Source organism: Cupressus sempervirens, chromosome 3, assembly GCF_028749045.1.
Source record: "Cupressus sempervirens isolate cs-2001-9-10 chromosome 3, ASM2874904v1, whole genome shotgun sequence".
Taxonomy (NCBI): Eukaryota; Viridiplantae; Streptophyta; class Pinopsida; order Cupressales; family Cupressaceae; genus Cupressus; species Cupressus sempervirens.
The window spans coordinates 499131146-499156673 of NC_143120.1; the positions used below are offsets into that span (position 1 = coordinate 499131146).

A 25528-nucleotide genomic window follows, 5' to 3' on the forward strand; every position below is an offset into this window, starting at 1 on the left:
AATCCGTCAAATGCTAGCTACATCTGGTTGGGGTGCTCCTATGTTTGATAAGCACGCTAATAGTACTCTTTCTCTAGCAGAGATTCATCCGCTTCGAGAGGCTGTCAAGATCTTGAAGCATAACTATTCATAGCTAGTTGCTAACAAGGATTACCTTCTGGAGTGGGCTAGCACCTATTATGACACATTGTTAGAGAAAGAGGAAGAGGTGGTTGAGCTCACCCAAGAGCTTGAGGTGACTGTGGACTCTCTTCATTGTACTCAGTTGGCTCTTCAGGAGTTACAGTCACGATTGGATGAGGTGACTGTGGAGTTGGAGCATGTTCGGACCACACCAGCCCCAGATTCAATTTAGTTGCATACTATGGTTGGTGGTGAGTTTGCTTCTATGGTTGGGAATGTTGGACGTGATAATATGGCCGACACATTCGTCCAACATATCAGTGCAGTAGGTATAGAGGACTGAGGTGACTGTGGACTCTCTTCATTGTACTCTCTTGGCTCTTCAGGAGTCACAGTCACGATTGGATGAGGTGACTGTGGAGTTGGAGCATGTTCGGACCACACCAGCCCCAGATTCAATTCAGTTGCATACTATGGTTGGTGGTGAGTTTGCTTCTATGGTTGGGAATGTTGGACGTGATAATATGGCCGACACATTCGTCCAACATATCAATGCAGTAGGTATAGAGGAGGTGAGAGCATCAATAGAGACAAGCTCTCATGGTGATTTGTTTCCTTCAGTCGGAAGTAGATATATTTCTTTATTTCATACAGTTGGAACCATTCGACAAATGGCAGGGCCACATTTTCAAAGGGATCAACTATGGGTCGCAAGGGACCATAGGTTGATGCTTCCACATATAATTTCTACTGCACAAAATCTTTCATGAAGTATCTTTTTGAGAGTTTCGATGTGCGGGAGGATTCATACAAAGTCTCTGAGAGTACTCTCATCTGAGGCTCTAAGGCCATTCAGAGGTTGGTGGGAAAGATTGTAGAGACTCTGTCTACTATGCTTCCCCACAAGAATTTCAAGATTGAGTTTGCTAAGAGGATTGCCCAAGGTCCTGCCAGACTAGTAGTTCAAAGTCAAAGATTGGAGCCACCTTCTGATTTGCAGACTCATACTAATGAACCCTTGATAGAGATTGGGAGTTTTTGTCGACATTACACTATGAGGAGTGCTCATCACTTTTATTTTGACCCATGGATAGCGAATTTGGTTTCTTGTCGGTGTGGGTTGGCTCCAGTTTCATACCATTCGCTATGGGATGGGTTAGCACCATCTTTAGCAGATGGGATTGATAGCTGCAAATTAGACCCCTTGCAATATCTACACACCCAGGACAGTTTGGCAAAGATTGGAGTTTGTGGTAGTGTTTCAAGTACCTATGGTTGTTACCATCTACACAATGCAGTTGACTGTGAATATCAGCTTGATGGGGACTTAGGATTTGACGAAGTTGGTATTTCAGTTGGGTTGAGTTCCGATGGGTTGTTGCCTTCATCAGTGCCTCGGGTCAATTTTTAGATGATTCTGATGTTGATATTTGTTATTTGGGTGTTAGTGTCATGGGAGTTGCTTGTGCATGACAAGAATAGTACATAGTTCTACCATTCGGATCCAGGTGGATTGTGATGTTCATTTTGCTCCAAGATTGCTTGGGGACAAGCAATCTTACGAAGGGAGGACTATAATGTCCCCTTTTTTAGCAGGTTCCTGCAGCTGGCCAGGTTAGTTCACCATCGTGACCCTCATGAGTTGACAATGGGATTTGAGGGCCTTAGTTGTGTGGTTATAGGCTTTCCAGCAGCCTATGGTGTCTTTGGCTCCATTTGAGGGAATTACTATTTATAGTAAGTCAATCTGTTGGTTCCAATGAGCTCTATCGAGTTAGAGGATTTGGAAGATGCTCTCAGTTTTTACTTCGAGCTTTTAGTTTGAGCTCCAAGAATCTTGTAGGGAGTGTCTATTTATAGTATGTCACCCCATCAGGTTCATTCGTCATCTCTCATCATCAAGATCACTTTGGTGTTGTCAGATTTCAACTCTGATGTTTCTTCAACTGTTTTCACAAGATGGGTGAATTATTATTATTCATCTAAATATATTGAAGTTGTTATTTTTGTTGGTTGCCTCAGTATCATAGCTCATTAGAACCGGGACGAAAAGTTTTAAATCATGGCAACAAGAAACAATGGCCTCACATGTCAAAATTTTAAGTTATGCTGGAAAAAGTCATTTTCGAAGCCAAAAGCAATTAATAAATTAGCTTATAATGGCCCTTTATTATATTTCAATGTTGTATGTGGGAAGCTTCCTAAGTGAAGTTCATTTGGGAAACTTTGTGCCATTTGGAAATTATAATTATGAGCCCATTTGATGAGTAAAGCATCCGACTTATTATTTGTTTTTGTTGCTTGCAAAGAGTTTCTGAGTTTGCAGATTTCTTTGCCCTGATGAAGTATAGGGGTTTGGAATTAAGAAGTGCCTGGTAATTCAAAGCTGAGGTATTGTGAATTAATTCTAAGAATTGTCTGAATTAAATTACAGTATTTCCTGATTGTTATTACTGTACCTGGGAATTTCATTGTGGCTAGACAACTTGTGATTTAGAACGCCATTATTGTCTATTGTTTGGCATGGTTATAAGAGGAATGTGTTGTGATTGTCGTCGCTGTATTTGGCAGTGATTTCGGACTTTGTGGAAGGCTGCAATCAATTATTGGAGGGCAGCAATCAGATTTTAAAGCACCAGCGATTGTTCTGAGAGGCGGTTGGTTATCACTGGAGGCTATCGTCCCTTTCCTAAGACAACATTAGGCATCAATACAGGCCTGGAACCAACAATCAAAGACCTGCAATCATTAATTAGTTGCCTGTGAACTCAATTTGGGGACTATGTTTCATGTGAGGAGCTCATATTTACTGTTGCAATCAACGTTGAAAAATGTTGGAGTAATCACAGGTTCTGCACTATGTAATTTTAAATATCCATTGAGTTCATATAAATTATGTTGCAATAGCATTTTGATTTCAGAACTGGTTGATTAGTGAATTGTTAAAATTTAGCATTGTCTTTCTTTACCATTATTTGTATTCAAAAAATTCAAAACAAGGGATGTCCCATTAACACTATAGCTCAAAGGGAGTTGGCATAGAATGGGAATGTTTGCCAAGTGTTTGACAAATTGCCAAACTATTAATTCAGTAAAAGAAATTGGTGGTATAAAGTTATAGTCGGAAAAGGGTTATTACACATAAGTAGATGTAACGTGATTCCAAGCAGATTAAAGGAAATTTTGGCTTAGATTAAACTAATTTTTATCAACAAATTAATTACTTTCCACATTTGTTAGCTAATTTCCATCCTGGTGAAGGAAAAAATTAGAGCTTTACTAAGATTCAATTTTGAGCAAGAAAGATGAATTGCATGAGATACATCAAGTTTGTTAAGGATAAAGACCATATTTCAAATCTACAATTCCAAATCACATTCAGATGCAAATGCAATTCATGATTAGAAACTTATTCTTTGAAGAAGTGTTGTAATGTCCCCATTTCTCCACCTTCATTAGAGTCAATGCTTTCTAGCAGGATTAGCCTATTAACATGTTTCCTGTAAGCTAATGTAGTGAATAGGGAACCATCTAAGGGTCTTGTAGCCCTTCCAAGAGTTTTGTGTGGCATTTCAAGAGCTTTGAGCTAGTTTCCTATTTTTAAAAATCTCTATGTTTTTGGAGAATAGGAGATGGCTTGTTAGGTTATAAGCCATTCTAGATGGTTTGTGACAGTTTCCTATCTTTTATGAATGATCCATATGTTTTAGCAAGATGGTATTAGTTTGCCTATTGACCACCCAAAGCTGGTGGAGCTGAGCAGGAGGCAAGTTACAAGCCACTTAGATGTTTTGAGGCAGTCTCCTATATTTTGGGAGAATCCCTTTTTTAGGAGATTGTTGATTGGCCTGCCTTATCAAACATCAACTTGAAGCCCATAACAACTTCAGGTTTCCGTTTGGAGTTTGAGTGATGGTTTTCAGAACTAAAATTGAATATTAAATTAATGACCAAAGTTGCTGGATCAAATTCAAGTTTAGAATCGGGTTTGAAATTCATTCAAACAAATTTGAGAGTGGGTTCAGGTTCATTTTGGATTCATCCATAAAAAAACATATATGGATAATAAAACAATAAGTGGAAATATGCAAACTTTAAAAAGGTGTTTGAGTTGGGGAAGAGATAAAATGAAATAAAGGACTTTGTGATGCCAAAATTGTTGAAGTTCTAAACCAAAAATAAAAAATAAGCGGAAATAACAGATAATGCATAATAAGACACAACAGGTACAACAATGAACAGAACAAATTATCTTGAGAAAACCCTCCAACTTGAGGGAGAAAAACCCAACCATAAATATATCACTTGTATATATTATGAAAGAATAGAAGACTTCTTTACAATTTGACCTAAGACTAGGCTAAACTGAAGTGATGATCGTAGCATCTATCAATTTGCAGTTCACAATAATTCCTTACCATCAATCTCTCATAAAATAAAAGATATCAATCTCTTCATATAAATTCCTCTTGGAAGAATATATATAATTGTCTTCAACCTTCATTTCTTGTTGTTACAAAGTGAAGACACTTTGTTGTCTTGACCATTCATTACCTTGATGTTACAAAGATGTTATGTGTTGAGTTGGCTTCAATAATATATTTATTTATACTGAACAGGGGATAAAGATAACTCCCGTAGCTATAATATCAATACTACCTCTTAGCTAGAGGTATCTTTCCAAATATTCATGTCATGGAATCTTTCAACATGACATTGACAATGGCTACACCCATTTCTCGAAAAGTGTTTATCACGGAATCTCTCAATGTGATAGCATAATGAAGTCACTCAACATGGTGTCCACCATGGTTACACCCATGTGTGGAAAGAAGCATGGATACGAGTAGAAAGTGCCCATTACAAAATCACTCAACATGATGTCATCATGGAGTCTCTCAACATGACCACCACAATGGCTACTCCCCTTGATGGAAAGAGCAACATCTCTCAAGGGATTTCACCTCATATTTCTCTATCCTGGAGAAATGTGCATTGTAGCACAACAACATCTCTCAAGGTCTTACACCTCATATTTCTCTGTCTCAAAGAAATATACATTTTAGCACATAGTAAGGATCATTGATGTTGAAACTCCCTCTCAACAAGAGCGACATTCTCCACAACATCAAGCAAAATCTTTAGGTACATCAAATGGATCAGTGGACTTGAATGGTACATTAGACTCTCTTGGAATGTTAGAGGTGTCATTAGAAGCTATGTCCATATCCTAAGGAGCCTCATGTTCCTTAGTGCGCTTCCTAGTAGTCTCTACAAAATTCTTCAACAAATACTATAATGCTTGGAATGCATCTCTCTAGTGCTTTGTGCCAAAAAGTTTTGCTTCCTACTACTCTAGGAAATTGTGGTAGACTCCAAGTTGAAGCAACATCCAAACAAAGAATGCAAACTCGTGGATTCACAAACATAAGCAATTTTCTATTCTCAAATGATACAGTAATTATCCAACACATATCTTCATTCCTCTACATCAATAACTTAGCAATACAGTCTTAGACTGAGATTCTATTGATAAACTTATTACAATCTAAGGATAATCATAATAGTATTGATGTCATACACAATACAATCCCTCAAGAATAGTGGAAGCACAGTGCCCAACACTGCAGTTGGGAGAGCCACCTTAGAAAGCGGTTCATCTCTTCATCTAGAGTTGGCTGCTAATACCAATAGTTAGTTGCACAACACATAAACAACTTGGTGACAACTGGCGACATACACCTTGGTGACCATTAGTCAACCATGAGCTCACTATTCAATGATGATTGAAAAGCACTTTCTCTAAACTTCTTAAGAAAGAGTAATGCATACCAAAATTTATAACAGGATAAAATTGTCACACCAATTGAGATAATATAAAGCAGCATAAGAATTTGATCCCCATAAATAGTTGAAAAAGTACCAAGATAGCATACTTTCCTCCCTCTTTTACATGTTGAAAGAACCCACAATGCTAGGCTCAACAATCCCAAAGCAACATGTACCACACAAAGACATATATTCTTTGAATCCCCCATCATGAGGACTCACAAACTGGGCGAACAAAAATTTATGGATATTGAACCAACAAAGGCACATTTGGCAATGACTTGCAATTTTCAAATCATTGCGCTTGAACTCATCGTCTTTATTTAAAGGTTATAGTGCACCAAATTGTAAACAACACCCAATCATTATGTAGTAATCAAGACCCTCTATACACTTGGCTACTGTAGGTAGGCACAATCATGGCAATGTCAACAGCATATTGCAAAATAGTAATAACAAATGCAATAAGGGGAAGTTGTGGGCACAACAAACTCAATAAAACATACGCAAGGACTTGAAGTAAGGTAAGGTCATTTTGGTCTACATGATGATAATAGAATAATTGATGACAAAAATACTTATGCTAATCCAGTGTTTAATTCTTAATTTAATGCCAAAGAGCTGAAAAATAATCAAAAGGGATAGGGTTACTTAGCTCTGTGATAAAAGAGTAAATGGCTCCAAATTCCAATGAACTTTCGTTGGTATGGTAATTGATGCCATGCTCTATCTCTCTCTCCATCAGTATTATGCCTTGGACTTTGCCAAGGAATCTTTGCTCTTTCCTGAGTTGATTTTATCCCCTTTAGCACCCAAGATAATGAGCTTCATTCTAAAAGCATACAACATGGTGAAAGAAACAAAGGGTTGCGGAAATGGCCTCCATCCTTCTCATACATGGTCAGAACATCATCTAGAAGAGTGTACTAAACACTCTTCCCTTTACAAAAACGAGACTTGGCCCCGATATCATGTTAAAGTTTTAAACAAGAAATTAAAAATAAACAGAAATAAGAGAATATAAATAATAAGACACAACAATACAACAAAGGATACAATGACCCCTTACCCCCCCAAGACTGAGGAACAAGAGGAGGAGGAGCATAGCATTGAAGAAGAGGATACGGAATTGGAGGAAGAAGTGAAGGGGGAGGACAGTGAGAAGGTTGAGGAGAACACGGCAATTACACTGGGGAACCCCAAGAAAAGGAAAGCTAAGGAGGCTTCGCTGCTGGAAGAAACAAAAGAATAGACTCCTTTGTTCTCGGGCCCTATCCCTTCTATTTCATCGTCGTAGGGGAAGATAATTTCTCTGGTGGAAGACAGTGGGGAGGTGGTTCTAAAAGACAGGAGGGGGTTGTGGAGAAATTTTAACTCTAAAATGGCGAAGATGGGGATTGTCAGAGAGACGATGAACCCCCAAGTGAAGGAGGAAAAAGATGGTAAAGTCCATTTTGATGAACTTCTTGAACTGGCTCTAGTTGCAATCTCTGACAATGCGAGAGAATATGTGCTCAATCTGCTCAACAATGTTAAAAATAGCATGATAGATAACTTTCGCTCTATCAAATGGCTATTCCATGAGATAGAAGAGCTCAAGGAGAAAACGAGCCAGAAGGACGGCCACATGAGAAGCAGCGACCAGGGACACCATGCTGACCAGGAGGATCATATCTCAATGGTTGAAAAAAGAGTTCTAAGGATGGAGACTTCTAATCAAAACCCGGCTAATCAGGTGATTGCAACTTTGAACACCCTAAATGAGAATATCAATAGTTTGGGTGAATCATTGAAGGAAGCTGGTTTTGGCGGGGAAATAGAAGATAAGGCCAATATGGACTTTGGGAAAATCGAGGGAGAAAAGAAAGAGACCAAGGGGTCGGCGAATGATCAGAACCAAGATCAAGTGGGCGCGGACAATCGGAGGGCCAATGAAGCTGCAGAGACTCTGCAGGTTCTAGATAGGGAGAACTAATAGTTTTAGTTTTCATTTTTTGTTTTGTCCTTATCTAGGGTTACTAGTTTTTAATTTCCTGGTCGCGAGCCTATCTTTTGGTTTTGGCTTTTTAGAAGCAGATGCATACTAGCTAGACTTTACTTTTTATCTCTTTTTCAGATATTATGTAAAACTTTTGGGTTTCAGGATCCCTGTAAAACCTGTTTTACTTAATCAAAAACAAAGGATACAATGAATTATACTGGGAAAACCCTCCAATTCGAGGGAGAAAAACCCAGGGACAAATATATATATATATATAAGAGTAGAAGACTACCTTACAGTTTGCACAAAAACACTAGGGTAAACTAAAGTGATGATCATAACATATATCATATGCTCATAATAATTCCTTACTATCAATCTCTCTAAAAATAATCTCTTCCTACGAATTCCTCCTGGAAGAATATATAAAATTGTCTTCACCCTTCATTGTCTTGATGTTACAAAGTAAAGACCCTTTGTTGTCTTGACCCTTCATTGTCTTGGCATTACAAAGAATACAATGTTATGTGTTGAGTTGGCTTGAATAATATATTTATTTATTTTGAATACAAGAGCGAGAGATAATGCACACAGCTATAACATCAACCAAAACAGCCTCGAAAACTTCATTTCTATGCTTTTTCATTTTTCCCTCCAAGAGAAATTTTGAATTAGAGTTTATATTGACCCTTCTATACATAAAATAATGTTTTGTTTTATTTTAATCCCCCCTCATACAAATTCAACTTCTTGAAGGGTCATTATTCATTACAAAATTGGTCCCTTTCTAAGTTATAAATTTAATTTTAATGCTTGGCAACTTGGGCCAAATAATATAAACTTTATTATATTCTAAGTGATTATAATCATCACTTTATTACTATTTTATTTAACCAAACATAGGAATTTATTAAACTGTTTCACAATTTAATTGTAGCCCTCTCATGTGGACTCCATTTCGAGTTCAATCTAATGCTCCATGTCCACTATAGTTGTCTAACCATGGTGAGCTTACCGAAAATTTCATCTTAGAATTTAAGAACTCTCATAAAAAAAGAAATTGTGCCAATAGTTTCCAAGATGATTCCAAAGAGCTTCCAGTATGTCCATGCTAACTCCCAGTTCAACCCCTAAAAAATAGAGATTTCTTCCAAAGTCTAGGAGACTGATCAAACTCGCTCTCTACACCTTGATATGTCGTCACAAGTCCCTAAAGAGTTCCCTATCCATCTCATTGGTCTACAAGACCCCACTAATAGGCCAATCTTGCTAGTTGGCACTAATACTAAAGGAGGTGTAAAAATGGCAACATTACATTATGCAAACAAAAAAGCCTACTGAAGAAGCGTACAAGTTCTAACCCTTGTTCTAAACAGTTTTTGATTCATAATGTTGATACTCCTTCATAATGTTTGATGTATGAAGATGAATAATATTACAATTGCAATGTAAGAGGTGCCCAAGTTTCAATAAACAATATTGTTTCCAAAATTGCATGATAATGACTCTACAAATACTACCAAATGTCAATTTTCAATATTTAGTATTGCTAATTAATTCCGGAAACATACTTCAACAAAAGTGAATATAATATGAAGCAATTTGTACTATTGGAACTACACATTTATTGCCAAATAATATAATACTTTATTATATTCTAAATGATTATAATAATCACTTAATTATTATTTTATCTAACCAAACGTAGGAATTTATTAAATTATTTCCCAGTTTAATTGAAGCCCTTTCATCTAGATTATGTTTCGAGTTCAGTCTGATGCTCCCTGTCCTTTGATGTTGTAATATCCCCATTTTTAGCAAGCTCCTGTAGTTGATTGAGTCAGTCCATCATAGCAACCCTTGTGAGGTTTTTAGATCTTAGTAGTGGACTTACTATTTTTTGTAAGTCTAATTCAGGCAGTTGCAATATTTGGTAATGCAAATGATGGCACTAGCAATTGGTCATCACAAATGCAAGGTGCAAATGATGGACACGGCTTTTCTATAGGTGCAAGGGGCCTTTATCTAAAGGTCATATGTATGCATTGAGGTCCACAAGGGCAACAAACCATAGCATGTGGGTTTATACTGATGTGATTGAGGGAGCATCATCACAGCAGCCATAGGATGAGGATAGGGATGATCATAGTGGCAGTAGGGTATATATTGTAATGAGTATTTACAAGCTTATATTTGGCTCACATGTTCAAGATTTGCATCAGGTGTAGAGTTGGTTTGTGCTGCAGGATGATTGGGTGGTCACATTAAAGAAGAGTGTGTTGATATCTCCTATGGACTTGTTTTCTAGTCATGTCCCAACTTCTACATCATCAACGCAAGTATTGGGTGTTATACTTCATGTTGTTGGCTCTGATGATGTGATTGGCATACAGTTGTCTCAGTAATGGCAGGGATGATGCGTGCTTCTTATGGGATCCTGGTGGAGGTTTTAGTATATTGTCAAATTGCTTGGGGACAAGCAATCTTAGGGAGGGAGGACTATAATGTCCCCATTTTTAGTGAGCTCCTACAGTTGATTGAGTCAATTCATTAAAGCAACCCCCGTGAGCTGACAGTGAGGTTTGAGGGTCTCAGTAGTGGACTTACTAATTTTTATTAAGTCTCATTCGGGAAATTGTTATATTTGGCAGTGCAAATGGTGGTATTGGCAGTTGGTCCTCACCTGCATTACATGGGGCTATTTATTGCATGAGCCCATATTTATTAATTAATTATTTAAGTTGACATTATTATAAAGCACTTTATTATATTTAATGTTGAGGAATGATGTTGTGTTGATGAAGCTTCTTAAGTGGAGTAACATTTATGAAACTAAGTGTCATTTGGGGATTATAAATATGAGCTCATTGTGAAGGAAAACGAATCTGATTGTCTATTTTCTTTTGTTACTTGTGAAGAGTTTCCTAAGATTGATTTTTATGCCCTTGCTAAAGTAAAAGGGTTTAAAGCTGAGAGATGTATTCAATCACTATTGCGGTATAGTGATTTAATTTGGATATTGGTTGAATCTCCTTCTATATTTGTCTGTGGGTGGGAGTTATCTTTGTAGCTGAAAATTCTGGAATTACGAATGTTCTTGTTATCTGGTGCTGGGAAATTGTTTGCAATCTCTGCTGCAAGTATAGAGATCATTCTTGCATTTGGATGTCCATCTACTATGGATCTACTTGTGTTTGTTCTAGAAAAATTCATTGTGAGATTAGAAGGGATTGTCGTTAATCCTTATGGAAGAGAATTGGACTCTCATTGGTTGCATGCAGCCATCAATTGAGAACCAATTCATCAATTATAACTTGTGATTTATCCTAAGGGCCGATTGTTGACTTAGAAGCCTGCGTCGAAGATTACTAACTTGTGATCATTGTTTAGTGGCTCGTGAGCACAAATCTGAGGTCTGCGTTTACACTTGGAGATTTGCACATCATTTCAAGCAACCTACGATCTCGATATTATGATTAATATAAGCATGCAACCCATATATATGTTTCACTACCATCAGTAAGGGTCAGCTTTCATGAATTTGGGGTCTTGCAGTCACAATCAGATGCTTGCGATCAATAATTGAAGACTTGCATGTAGAATAGGAGCCTTTTGATTTCTATTCTAAGGGTTGCGATTAAGTTTTGAAGCCCCGTGTCTAGAGCTAGGAGGCGTCATTAGGAAAAGGGCAAATATCTGGAGTTGTGTAAATTTTACATGTTTGCAATCACGCATTTGCATTTACACACCAATAAAATAAACAAGATCCTTTGGATTCATTTTGATAGAGTAATCACTACAGTCTCTCTTGGAATTGGAATGGCAACAACAAGTTCTTTATGATTTTTAATAAATTGGTTGTCTACATGTAACTACATAGATATGATGAATGATTTGTTATGAGATCACATTTAGTAAATACAATACTCGAAATTATTACAAAATCTATTTGGCATTGTCATTTACAATTTGTATTTATACTTCTTGCCAAAATTGAAACAAAAAACAAATACATTCCAAACATCATACAAACATTAATAATGGAATTGCTACCCAAGTGTTTGACGTAATGTCAAACCTATGAATTGAGGAAGAAATTGTTGTCTAATTAGCCATAACCAATCAGAGGGTTATTACAGACGTCGTCAAACCATGGTGAGCTAACTGGAAAATCTATCTTAGAATTTAAGAATCTCTTAAAAAAGGAATTGTGCCAATAATGTCCAAGATTATCCCGAAGATCTTCCAATATGTCCTTGCTAGCTCTCAGTTCAACCCCAAAAAAATAGAGATTTCTTCCAAAATCTAGGAGACTGCCCAAGACTGGCTCTCTATGCCCTGAAATGTCGTCAAAAGTCCCTCAAGAGTTCCCTATCCATCTCATTGGCCCAAGAGACCCCACTAAATGGCCAGTCTTGCTAGTTAATATTGATACTAAAGGAGGCATAAAAATAGAGACATCTTTACACAAACAGCAAAGCCTATTGAAGAAGCATACAAGTTCTAATCCTTGTTCTAAATAGTTTTTGATTCATAACGTTGATATTTGTTCATAATGTTGATGTATGAAGACAAAGAATAAATATTACAACCACTGCAATGTAAGAGGTGCTCAAGTTTCAATAAACAATGAATTGCATGACAGTAACCTTGCAAATACTAGAAAATATCAACTTCCAATACTTGGTATCTCATATACTGATATTTGTGCTTAGACAGTGGAGGTTGAAGTGGATGCGTGCGAATACTTAGAGGCGGACGGGTGCCCTATGGTTGCCACCCGAATGCCACCCACAAGCATCTGGATGCAAACAAATGCCTGTCGGCACCTAGAGGCGAACGGATGCTTGATAGGTATCCATCCGCATTCGGGTGCCTGTGGGTGGCATCCGCATGGCAAACACAAGGCATCCAGGCGCTTCTAGATGGCACCCACATGTCATTACTAATTTTGCAACATATTCTACTATTTTTTTCATTATTGGAATCGCAGCTTTGAGCAATTATCTAGTAACTTGTGAAACTGTCATTAGATTGTGGTCTGCATTAGAAGAAATGTGTTTCTGTTGTGTCATTTATTTTGTCCTAGCCTTCTTACGAAAATAATTGAGAGGTGACAAATGTTGAATCATTTGCTTTAGTTGTTTGTTCAAAATCACAACTAATAGAAATTGAAAACTTGGCTATCCATTAACAGCCATATTTACAATTGCCTAATCTCTCTACCTTAGCAATACTATGAATAGATTTGGACTTTTTGTTTCTAATAAGCTAATTTTCAGGGGTCTCCAACTACATGCTGAGATTTATATTTTAATAATATTTTGCTGTATACTGATTTTCCTTGAGGTATTCTTGATTTTGTAGTTTGGATTCTAGAACTTGAGTAAATTTCAATGTGAATATTTGTGCCTATGAAGTTTCAGTTTGAAGTTTGAACTATTTAATTGACATATGAAATATCTTGAATCTTGAATCTTGAAACTTGGTCAATGGTGAAGAATCATATGATACTATCAAATGATGGATGTTTGTATATTTCTAAGTTTCTAACTCTAACCTCTTATATTTATAAGTTTCTTAAATTCTTTGCATATATTTTAATATTATATATATGCATATATTTAAAATAAATATAGACGCTTCCAAACGCATCCTTATCCCCCCAAAAACAAAAATCATGCATCCCGCATCTTGCATCTGAATCTCACATCTGCTTCTGAATCGGCAACTTAGCTTTGTATTGCTCATAACTCCTAAAACATACTTCAGCAGAAGCCAATAGAATCTGAAGCAATTTGTAATATTGATACTACACATATAGGGCCAAATAATATAATACTTTATTATATTCAAAGTGATTATAATAATCACTTTATTGTTATTTTATTTAACCATACATAGAAATTTATTAAATTATTTCCCAATTCAATTGTAGCCCTCTCATCTGGACTCCATTTCGAATTCAGTCTGATACTCCCTGTCCACTGATGTTGTCTGACCATGGTGAGCTAATTGGAAATTCCATCTTAGAATTTAAGAACTCTCCTAAAAAAGGAATTATACCAATAGTGTCCAAGATGATCCCGAAGATCTTCTAGTGTTTCCCTGCTAACTCCCACAGTTCAAACCCTAAAAAATAAGGATTTTTCTCCTAAAATCTAGGATACTCCCCAAGACTGGTCAAACTGGCTCTTTAGACCTTGATATGTCATCACAAGTCCCTAAAGAGTTCCCTATCCATCTCATTGGCTCACGAGACCTCACTAATAGGCCAATCTTGGTAGCTGGAATTGATACTAAAGGAGGCAAAAAATGGCAACATTAATTCATGCAAACAGAAAAGCCTACTGAAGAAGCATTCAAGTTTTAACCGTTGTTCTAAACAGTTTTTGATTCATAATGCTGATATTTGTTCATAATGTTTGATGTATGAAGACAAAGATTATATATTACAACTACTGCAATGTAAGAGGAGCTCAAGTTTCAACTACAGTTTTAATATGTAAGATTACAATACTGAGAACATTTCAATACAGAGTGTCCAGATTTTGGCCTCTGCTTCTTCTTTCATTTGTGAAGCCATAATAAACAATGCTATTTCCTGAATTGCATGGCTGTGACCTTGCAAATACTGGCAACTGTTGACTTCCAATACTTAGTATTGCTCATTAACTCCTGAAACATACTTCAGCAGAAGCCAGTAGAATCTGAAGCAATTTGTACTATTGGAACTACACTCACAGAAATACATAATTAACAATTGTGCCTGAGCCAACCCAAAATGGAAATGATTCACGGCTCAAAAAAGTCTACGGGTCTAGTCAACCAACAGAAACCACTTCCAAGATGTCACGGCTTATACAGCCAGCCATGTGTACCTCATAGCCTGTCCCAAAGTAATCATGAAATAGAAGCAACATGTACTTTCTTCAACTCCTGCTCAATCCTGACAGGATGCAACACTCTGGTGTGTAAACTTCAGCTAACACAGCACCACGAAGAGCGAAATTAGCAATCTTTGTCTATGTCAAGATTTATTCAGCCCAAATATATCAAATTATACACATCTAAAACATTAATTGTTTTGGGGAAAGAAATATGTAATTCTATATACCTGTCCCCACAGAAAACATATACTCTATCACTCAGAAAATATTATTAGTGGCCCCACAATATTACGCATCAGACTCCATAGCGTAGATTGGGCTTTCAATTTATTAAAGTGCCTTCCAAACAATTATTAAAGCACCACTTTAACCAATGGCAATCATTCCTTTTTAAGCCTGATGATTTCTTGCAATGCATAAAATATTCACTGTAAGGTCTCTTTAACAAAATAATCTTTAATGAGTCATTTTATCAGCACATTTAAGGTCTCTGTAATATTTACTTGCAATATAATATTCGGGATAAACTTTAACCACCAATACCTAATTTAAACATCAGACCTGTCAATTTCTTTATCTTTGAAGCAGATTTCAAATTAAAATAAAATCTTAAAATGTCAAATGAATTGCAAACCCTCTCTTTTCTAATCAAAGTGGCGGAGCTTCCAGAATTTTCCAACTGATAACATAGATTCTGGAATAAGGTAGAAAACTTAATAATCAAAGTGACTTTATAATATAATTTAATTTGAGTCTCTTTTTAACTAAATAAGTTAAAACAAATTGTGATATTGCTATCAAGATTTAACTGTGTGATTTTGAGTCAAACTCATTGACCCATGTTTCATGAGTAGTGATTCAACATGAATCCATCTCTCATGAGAATAAATGGAACACTTAGCACTCATTGGATCTAGGTGATGCTCAGAGGGGTGAAGCACCGGGACTTCCTGGGAGGTCACCCATCCCAGTACTACTCCAGCCTACTCCAGCCTGAGCGCGCTTAACTACAGAATTTCCTCCATGGTTAAACCCAAAGCTTGCAACCCCATTTGCAAAACCTTTACCAAGTGTTGTGCCTTATGAACCATTCATTAGAAAGCCCCTTAAGCTCATCAATTGATAAGTAGGAGATAATTTCCACAACAAGTCAAATTGTGATATTGCTATCAAGATTTAACTATGTGATTTTGAGTCAAACTCATTGACCCATGTTTCATGAGTAGTGATTCAATATGAATCCATCTCTCATGAGAATAAATGGAACACTCAGCACTCATTGGATCTAGGTAATGCTCACAAGGGTGAAGCACCAGGACTTCCCCGGAGGTCACCCATCCCAGTACTAGTCCAGCCTGAGCGCGCTTAACTACGAAGTTTCCTCCATGGTTAAACCCAAAGCTTGCAACCCCATTTGCAAAACCTTCACCAAGTATTGTGCCTTATGAACTATTCATCAAAAAGCCCCTTAAGCTCATCAATTGATAAGTAGGAGATAATTTCCACAAGTCAAATTGTGATATTGCTATCAAGATTTAACTGTGTGATTTTGAGTTAAACTCATTGACCCATGTTTCATGAGTAGTGATTCAATATGAATCCATCTCTCATGAGAATAAATGGAACACTTAGCACTCATTGGATCGAGGTGATGCTCACAGGGTTGAAGCATCGGGAGGCAACATACTACTCCAGCCTGAGCATGCTTAACTACAGAGTTTCCTCCATGGTTAAACCCAAAGCTTGCAACCCCATTTGCAAAACCTTCACCAAGTGTTGTGCCTTATGAACCATTTATTAAAAAGCCCCTTAAGCTCATCAATTGATAAGTAGGAGAAGTCTCGGTGCTTCACCCCTGTGAGCATCACCTAGATCCAAAGAGTATTAAGTGTTCCATTTATTCTCATGAGAGATGGATTCATGTTGAATCACTACTCATGAAACATGGGTCAATGAATTTGACTCAAAATCACACAATTAAATCTTGATAGCAATATCACAATTTGACTTGCTGTGGAAATTATCTAATACTTATCAAGTTAAAAAAAGTCATCCAATTAATCATTTATTTACTTGAACAACTTTAGAATAATTAATTTAGTTTGTCAAAATTTGGGGACATTACATGTGGGTTGATGAAGTCTTCTTTAGTAGCTGGACGTGTGTGATGAAGCCTCCCTTTCCTATGCATAATATGTAAGGAATATTTGCAGAGTATTGTTGACCAGCTTTGCAAGTTCTATATAATTCAAAGTATCTGGTTTAATCTGCTCCATCAAAGAAAGGTTTATTTTATAAGGTGAAGCTTTTTCATTCAATCGGCTCTTTTTTAAGTGATGACAAATATGATTACTCTAAAGTTTGTGAGTTTGGTTCTTGGTAGCCAACATGCTCCTCCAATTTGGCATGAGAATTTAGAGTCATTTTCTGATCATAAGAATTAGGAAATTTTCTTATTGGACATTGAGGATAGTCCTTCACTGTTATTTGTAAGGCACTTTCTTGGACCACTGATGCACTTCCCTTTTTGGTGGCTATTGAGGTGAAGTTGTGGAAGCATTGGAAAGTGTTGTTTTCTGTATTTCTAGTGTTGGAATTCATGGACCATGGCTGGGATCTCATGAGTTGAGCTTCACTCATATCAATGTTTAAGGAGTAAGATGCCCCATGAAGTCAAAAACATTACCACGGGATAAATTGGAATCTCTTCCTCAAAATACAAGTCCCTACTTTGAAGGGCTGCAAATTTAGGCAAGTGGAAAAAGTGGGGGGCTAGAAATCACCCTACCCACAGGCTTTTTTCTACGCAAGTCAATCATAAGATTTATTTCAGTTCTTATCAATTAAATTTTTTATCTGTTATATTTATTTACTCGCAAAAATTAAATATGCCAACTAAAGAAATCAATGAGACCACCAACTTCCATAAATCTTTAAGCTTAAATTTTTTAGCCTAAACTAAACCACAAAATTCATGGGACCACCCCACTTCAAAATAATCCTAAAAAACCTTAGCAGCACCCACAGTATTATTTTTAGAAATGTAATGCCCCCAATTTAGTACGTTCTTGCAGCCAGGAATGATCAGTTCACCATCGGGACCCTCATGAGCTGACAGTGAGTTTTGAGGGTCTTTGTTGAAGACCTATTTATAGCAAAATAACAAGAATCGGAATCGGATCAGAATTGGCAAGGCCAAATCGAATCATGAATCGGCCATGAATAGCCCATGAATCAGCTATGAATCGGAAAATTTAAAAAACCCTTTAAATTTAGAGACTTTAGCAATTTAAAACTTACTTCATGCAACCTTTATTGAATATAACTTAAACACACTATAACATCATCAAATAGAAGTTAACATACATAAACATGGAACATAAATGATAAATCCATCACATACGTAACTATGTTACACATAAAACGTAAATTGTAGGCTGTAGCTGAAGTAAATAGAAATCATATGATCATAATGATTCAAATCATAGAATGTATGTAAGATGAAGATCCATAAGACATCAAATCATAAATGTAAGTAAGAATCTAAGATGAAGATCCATGAAACGTATCTCTATCAATATCTGTAAACAAAATGAAAAAACAAGGCTCTAGCTCAAGCCTCATAGCATGGGTTCTCACTGCAGCAGCGTGGTTTACTGTGGATGGGCACATGTGCCACAGCCACTAATTTGGAAATAGAAACCTACGCATCACCAATCTTGGTGAATTTTCCTAAAGGCTGTAATCGTCTATTTGCTGTAGCTTACAGAAAACAGGTTCCATTTCCATTTCTGATGTAATTTGTTTATCACTTCTGCCTAAGTGTGGTAATTAATAAATTTGCAAGTGAATTATGAGTTTCATTAGTGGTGTGAGTAATTTGATGCAGAAGCATCTTGGGTTGCACTATAATCTGGTAGATGTGTGCTCGGTTATCACTATGAACCTGCTAAGTAACTTCTTTGTTGTTGGCTTGGTGGATGCATTCCTATCTTCATTCATCGAGTGGCCCGGGTTCTTTGTTTGCCGAGTGATTTTTGTTCTATGTTCACCAAGTGCCTCAGTGGCCGTTTGTGGTTGTTGTTCGGTGATATCTTCTTCTTGCACCAAGTTGTCTGTCTGGTTCTTATTTGAGAGCCGACCTAAATATTTAATTTTTGGTCGTAATTTAATGTATGGGATCGATCATTGGGATGTGTGTAGACCACTATTTGGTTAGCCTTCGCCAATTTGATGTCTAGAAGCTTTTGTAAATCGTTTTGGCAAGCATAAATAGGTGGTCTTGGTCTAGGTTTAGAAGTCAAAAGTTTTGGGGGTTGGAAACTAAAAAATGGAGATCATAGATCTTGAATGCTAGAGGATACTTTATGTATTTGAATCTTTGTATTGGCCATAATCTAGAAGGCCTCACAGCTGGGCATGTATGATGAAAATTGATGAATAAATGAAAGATTATTGGTTCTCCCATTTTGGTGTTGTCCTTTATGAATTGCTTCCGTTGTGTAACTCAGCAAGTAGTGGTTGATGATTAGGCGAGCCTTTGGCCCTACCTTTCCACCATCTCCTTACATCATATTTGCATTTTATTTCAGTCTTTAATTCATGCTTTATATGCTTCCCAAAAATCACAAAAAAACAATAGCATATCATTCAGCATTAGCGGTTGGAACCAGCTTGGGCTTGTAGAAGGAAACCCCCCTCCATGGGACCCCACCCTGATTGTTCTTGTGCATTCACTATATCTGCCTTGAATATTTTCAGACTTTTGGTTCTATAAAGGTGGAAGTCACTTTTTGTGCTTTGGCCTTCTTTTCTTTTATATTGGTGTGGCCTTCAATCCAAATGACTCTTGGACTTGGCTGCGAATTCATTTGCCTTGGACATAAGGACCTTCTAGTCAGTATTCATGTGTGAGGAGAAGAATAAGGTGCAATCTATTTCTTTCTGATTCAGTATATTCTGTGCACATATTTATGTAGTAGAACTAATGTAATGTATTTTGGGAAAACAATTATCAGTTTCTGTTTGTGCAATTCAGAAATAAAGATCAGTAAATGTTTTGGTACTGTTTGTTAGTACCTCTGGTATTGAGTTATAAATCGGTGATGCTTATCTATTATCTATTGAGACTTCTAGAAAATGAAGTGGCTAAGGATCATCTTCAAAAAACAGCAAAAAATCCCATACGAATAAACATTACCATGTTTTATTGAAACCAAAGCTTATTATCATATGCATTTCCTAACCAATAGATCACAAGAAGTAAATTCTTGCCTTGTAACGATGATACTGATCCACTGCAATATCTCCGTTTTTTCCATCCAAAATTTTTCCTAAAAAATTCAAGAGATTATCATTTGAGGAACATTATCTATTGCATTTAATGCTTATCAAAAACGTAAAGATGGAAAAGCTTAAGATTCTTACCCTAGGAAACACAAAAGAGACGAAGATAACATGATTTAATAGAAGAAAGTTAAAGTAAACCTGGTGTGTGTGAAAATACATCCCAAATACTAGGGCCTCTTCCTCCTCCTTTTGCAGCACCTTCAACCTAAGATAAGAATAAAATCAAGAAATCACATTTTAAGTCAATAGAACTCAAAAAAACAATCTTTTAATGAAAACAAGGAAAGATCTATAGAAAAACATTTCTAAGAGTTGTAATAGAACTAGAAGAGTATTACCAAAAGCATCAAAATGAGAAACCCAAAAGCTGAAAAAAAGCAAATAGTTGAGGGGAAAATACAAAACCCTTTTCTACTCAAAGAATTTTTTTCACATCAGCCCCAAAGAATATCTTTGAGAAGTCATGAAGAGAATGGATCAAGCCAATAGGATTTTTCAAATCAATGCCTTGAAAAACATTTCTAAGAGATGTAATAGAACTAGAAGAGTATTATCAAAAGCTGAAAAATGAAAAAGCCAAAAGCTAAAAAAGAACAAATAGTTGAGGGGAAAACACAAAACCCTTTTCTACTCAATAAAGATTTTTTTTTCACATCAGCCCCAAAGAATATCTTTGGAAAGTCATGAAGAGAATGGATCGAGCCAATAGGATTCTTCAAATCAATGCCTTGTGCATTATTTTATGCCATCAATGCAATTAAAAACAAATCCTAGCATCCAAGGTCAAACAATTTCTTCACTGATCTAAAGAAGTAGATAATTTCCCTGTGGTTGTGAATTCAACACAAAATTAAGTGGTTGTTGTTCTACCACCTTTTCAAGGCTCATTCTAGCACCTTTTCAGAAATGCAACCATTGTGTAACCCAAGCAAGACAAGGGACTTCAAAGGTCTATTGCCATCTCCGGGAAATATCAGATGCGAACACACCCTATTCTACTACTAAATAATGAGAAAGAATAGAAGAGAGATCCAATCAACTTTATGTTCTTCACTTAGCTTTTAATGCTCTCCACCCAACTCATTAGCGGAAAGAACCTAACCTCTTTGATCAAATTATATCTATGTAATCCTAAATAAAATAGACTTGAACTAAGATACATTATATCAAATTAGCCCTTAGAGTTTATGTAAGAAATTCATATTAGCCTTTGAGACTATGGTACTATAGATCTCCTAGGTTGAATTGTGACCCTAGGGTCATTTTTGGTTTCAGTCCAGATCAGCTTAATGTTTTGGGAATTGTATGGCTTTTCTTTATGGCAAGCAATCTTTAGGAAGAGAGAATTATAATTTTTCCATTTTTTACACCATCCTATTTTGCAAGCATTAACCAATTTCTAGGGTTTCGTTTCCAATTTCACTAGGAATGTTCCAATATTCTTGGTGAGCTCAGTTCTCAATTTCAAAAGGGTTTTGTCAATACTTTCTATTTATAATAAGGTTTGCATGGCACCAATATTTTTAAGTTTGTTATCTTTATCCTCAAATAACACTACTATCTATGGTAAATACTAGTATGGCACCAATCTTTCTAACTTTTCTAGGATTGTTCTCTTTGAACCCCAAATAAGACTGCTATTTATAGTAAGTGCTTGCTATTACAAGATGATAATATTTCTTTAATGGTCATCTTAGTTAGTTGTTAGTTTATTAGTAGTTTCAATTCCCGTCTTTAGTTTGCAATTGTTTCTTTTAGAAACATCATCTTTGTAGATCTATATAAGGAGATCTCCTTTGTTTAATACTTGAGTTGCCAATTCGGATTTGGGATCGAGATTTGGGTTCAAAATTCATTCAATTTTTTTGAGGGTTGGGTACGAATTCATTTTGGGTTCGTCCATACAAATACATTTTTTTTTAAATGTGTGTGTGCTTATGTATATGCATATATATGTAGCAGCAAATAAGTTCACACACCACTATGCTAATAGTAAAGCAACATAGCACCACCATAAATATTAATGTCTATGATATTGCTATCAAGATTTAACTGTATAGTTTTTGAGTCAAACTCATTGACCCAAATTTCACACTTAAAAACTACACAGTGAAAACCTGATAGCAATATCACAATTTGACTTGCTGTGGAGATTATCTAAGTTACCAGATTCTCTCCAGCAACCATCAAAGTCTGGTTCAATTCTGTCCAAAGTCTGGTCCTTGTCAAATTCTCCCCAAATTCTCCTAGAGGGCCACAGATTCGCTGCAAATTCTGTCAAAGGGATCTGGGCAGAATTCAGAGCAAATTTTGAAGAATTTGCTGCCTAGCAGCGGAACCCAAGCTGAATTTGGTCTCAAAACAAATTCTTTTTACTTTTTAAAAGTGTTCTTTTGCCTAATTTGATTTATTCGATCCTCCCAACCCTAAAAGTGACCACTAAAAAGGCCAAAAAATATGGTTTATATGTCAGTTATGTATTTGCAAGTGAAAATGAAAACTTGCAAATAGAGGAAATCCAAATTGACAATTGGTGAAGTCCGAATTGATGATTATAGAGGAATTTCTTTTAAAAAGCTATGATATATTCTTTGAATCCAAGGCTTCAAATCTGAATCTCAACTTTTGATCTAGCTTGGTTAGAAATCCTCTAACCAATATAAAAAACTCAGATAACTGCACTTATCTTTTGATGATTCCTTTCATTCTCAAACTGTCCCTTGATATGGAAATATTTCCCATGCATGCGACCAAGCAAGTGTATGATGTTGTATGTATGGCTAAATGATGCAATTAATATCCTATTATATTGAAACATAGATATGGTGTTCTATTTTACTATGTTGCTTTACTATTGGCAGAGTGGTGTATGGACTTATTTGTTGTTGCATAAACACACACATATATTTTTTTTTTTAAAGATATGTTTTGGTATGGACGAACCCAAAATGAAGCCGAACCCAACCCAAAAAATATTGGGATGAATTTCGAATGCGAATCTCAAATTCGCATCCGTACTAGAATTTGAATCGGCAACTTAGGAAATTATCTCCTACTTATCTATCAACATTTGTCCAAATAAAATTTGTCTTGACTCTTACTTTATAGGCCTTTTTAGTGATCTGTTTTAGCATTGTAGAGTTGGATTAACTAAAATAGACCGAAAAAAAACTTCAAAAAAGTTTTTTAAAAATAATACTTTTATTGAATCAAGGTTGAGTCCTACCAAGGATGTGCAAATTCGCAATAAAAACGACAAAATTCGTATGAGGTTCATCTGATAGAATATAGATAGACTTTTGTAAGAATATGACAAGGACCAAACTTTTTCAAGAACTGAACCGAACTTTGGAGTTGCCAAGGAAGAATTTGTTAACATAATTTAATACAACTACAACAACATTGATTTATCATAACATGGTATTAAAGGAGGTCAATGGGATTTCATAAAATTTAGAAAAAGAAAATTTAAAAAGATTAGCCTCTTTTGATCTAGAATTTTTTCTAGAATTTTGGTTTTCGATTTTTGAAATAAAAATCATTAAAGGAATTTTATGAAATTTTGTGATTCGTCTTCGAAGATTTTTGCTGAAAATTGTGAGCATATTGTATATTGCAAAAAGCGAAATCATGATGAGCATCATTGCAAGACTAAAAGAATCGATGGGTTAGAAAATCTACTCAAGAAGAACAAAATTCAAGTGCTAGGTACTTCCAAGGATTCTTCAAAGGGAAAAGGGCAAGCATGGCAAATTCAAGTTCTTCTTTGGAATGGATACTTGACTCAGGTGCCTCCTACCATATGGGTTCTTCAAAGGGAGACTTTTCTTCATTAAAGCAGTCAAAGGTACCACACATCTTTGTGGTAGATGATACTAAAATGGAAGTTGAAGGAAAAGGACATGTGGAAATGGAAAATGGGGAATTCAAAGATGTTCTCTACGTTCCAAACCTTAGCTCCAATCTCCTCTCAGTTTACCAAGTCAGTCACCTTGGAGATGGCCACAAAGTTGAGTTCCTTCCAAATTCAGTGATGGTACGCAGTCTTAGAGATGATTCATTGGTTGCAGTGGGGAAAGTCAATCATGACAAGAGGCTTTATTCTTTCTCTTACTTTGTGCCTAAGTCTCCTTCACAAGCCTTGCTAACTCACTCTACTTCACAAAGCACATTATGGCATGAGTAGTTTGGTCATCTTGACTTCTGCCATCTTCAGCAACTTTGCTCAAAACACATGGTCAAAGGTCTACCTAACATCAACTTTTCTAAGGGTGAGTGTTCATGTTCAGTGGATATGCATCTCAAGGAGAAGTATGATAAAGGCAAGTCTTCCAGAGCACCAGTGGTTCTCCAGTTGGTTCACATGGTTTTAGCAAGACCTTTTGCAGTGACATCAATCAGCCAAGGCCACTACATCCTTACCTTTGTTGATGACTTTTCATGCTTCACATGGGTCTACTTCCTTCATCATAAGAATGGAGGTTGGACAAGCTTCTAGCCTTCAAGGCTCATGTTGAACACAAATCAAGGAAAGCCATCAAGGTTCTATGGATGGATAATGAAAGCAGATATGTGAGGATTAGAACTCTTAAGACTATGGCAAGTTGCATGATAAAAGCCAAGTCTCTTGATCCAACACTTGAAGTTGAAGCTATTAGCAGTGTTACTCGCATACTAAACAGGTCTCCTCATAATGCCCTAGATGGGAAGACTCCTTTTGAGGCATGGTGCGGCAGAAAATCAATTGAGTCACTTCAAAGTCTTCGGTTGTCCAGCATGGGCAAACCTATCTTCCAGGGGATGCAAGGCACTGTAACCTAGGCCTTGTATTTTCATAGGATATGAAAACAATGTAAAGGCTTACAGACTTATGGATCCAGAGACTCATGAGATTTTTGTGGAGAAGGATATCCACTTTGAGGAAAGTTCACCCAGTTTATCCTCTACTCCTCTCTGCACTTCATACACTGTGGAAACTGATAGTGACACCAGCGATAGTGCTTCAACAAATTCAGAGACGTGAGTTTCCATTGACAGCTGCAGTGAGAGGTCAAATCATTAGTCTAGTCCACATGCTTATATTGCCACGGTGAAAGGTCCAGCACAGCAGGGTACATGTTGTCTTCCAGCTCCAGCTTCAATTGATGACTTCTTGGCAGACATTGCAAGTTTGTTCGTGAAGTCACACACCACAGATTTGGGAGATAGCCTTGATGATTTACATCTTCTCTTTGATGAAGATGATCCTTCTACAGTTGTTGTGAGGGCTCACTCTGATCCTCATGTCCATTCTCTACATGATCGATCATTACAGGTTGACGTGATTGTGGATCCTTATGAACAGCAGTTGTCAAAG

The 25528-nt window shown here is 36.5% G+C and overlaps 1 protein-coding gene across 2 annotated transcripts in view; it reads right to left on the reverse strand.

The window, feature by feature from the left end:
• Nucleotides 1-25528, reverse strand: part of BGLU42 (beta glucosidase 42) — a 139688-nt gene that overhangs the window by 94738 nt on the left and 19422 nt on the right. For both annotated transcript variants that reach the window (XM_089820545.1, XM_089820546.1), the window contains exons 2-3: nucleotides 20311-20377; nucleotides 20098-20156 (exon numbers count right to left, since the gene is read on the reverse strand). In XM_089820545.1, the coding sequence (XP_089676671.1) occupies nucleotides 20098-20156; nucleotides 20311-20377 (126 nt within the window). The remainder of the gene's footprint in view (nucleotides 1-20097; nucleotides 20157-20310; nucleotides 20378-25528) is intronic.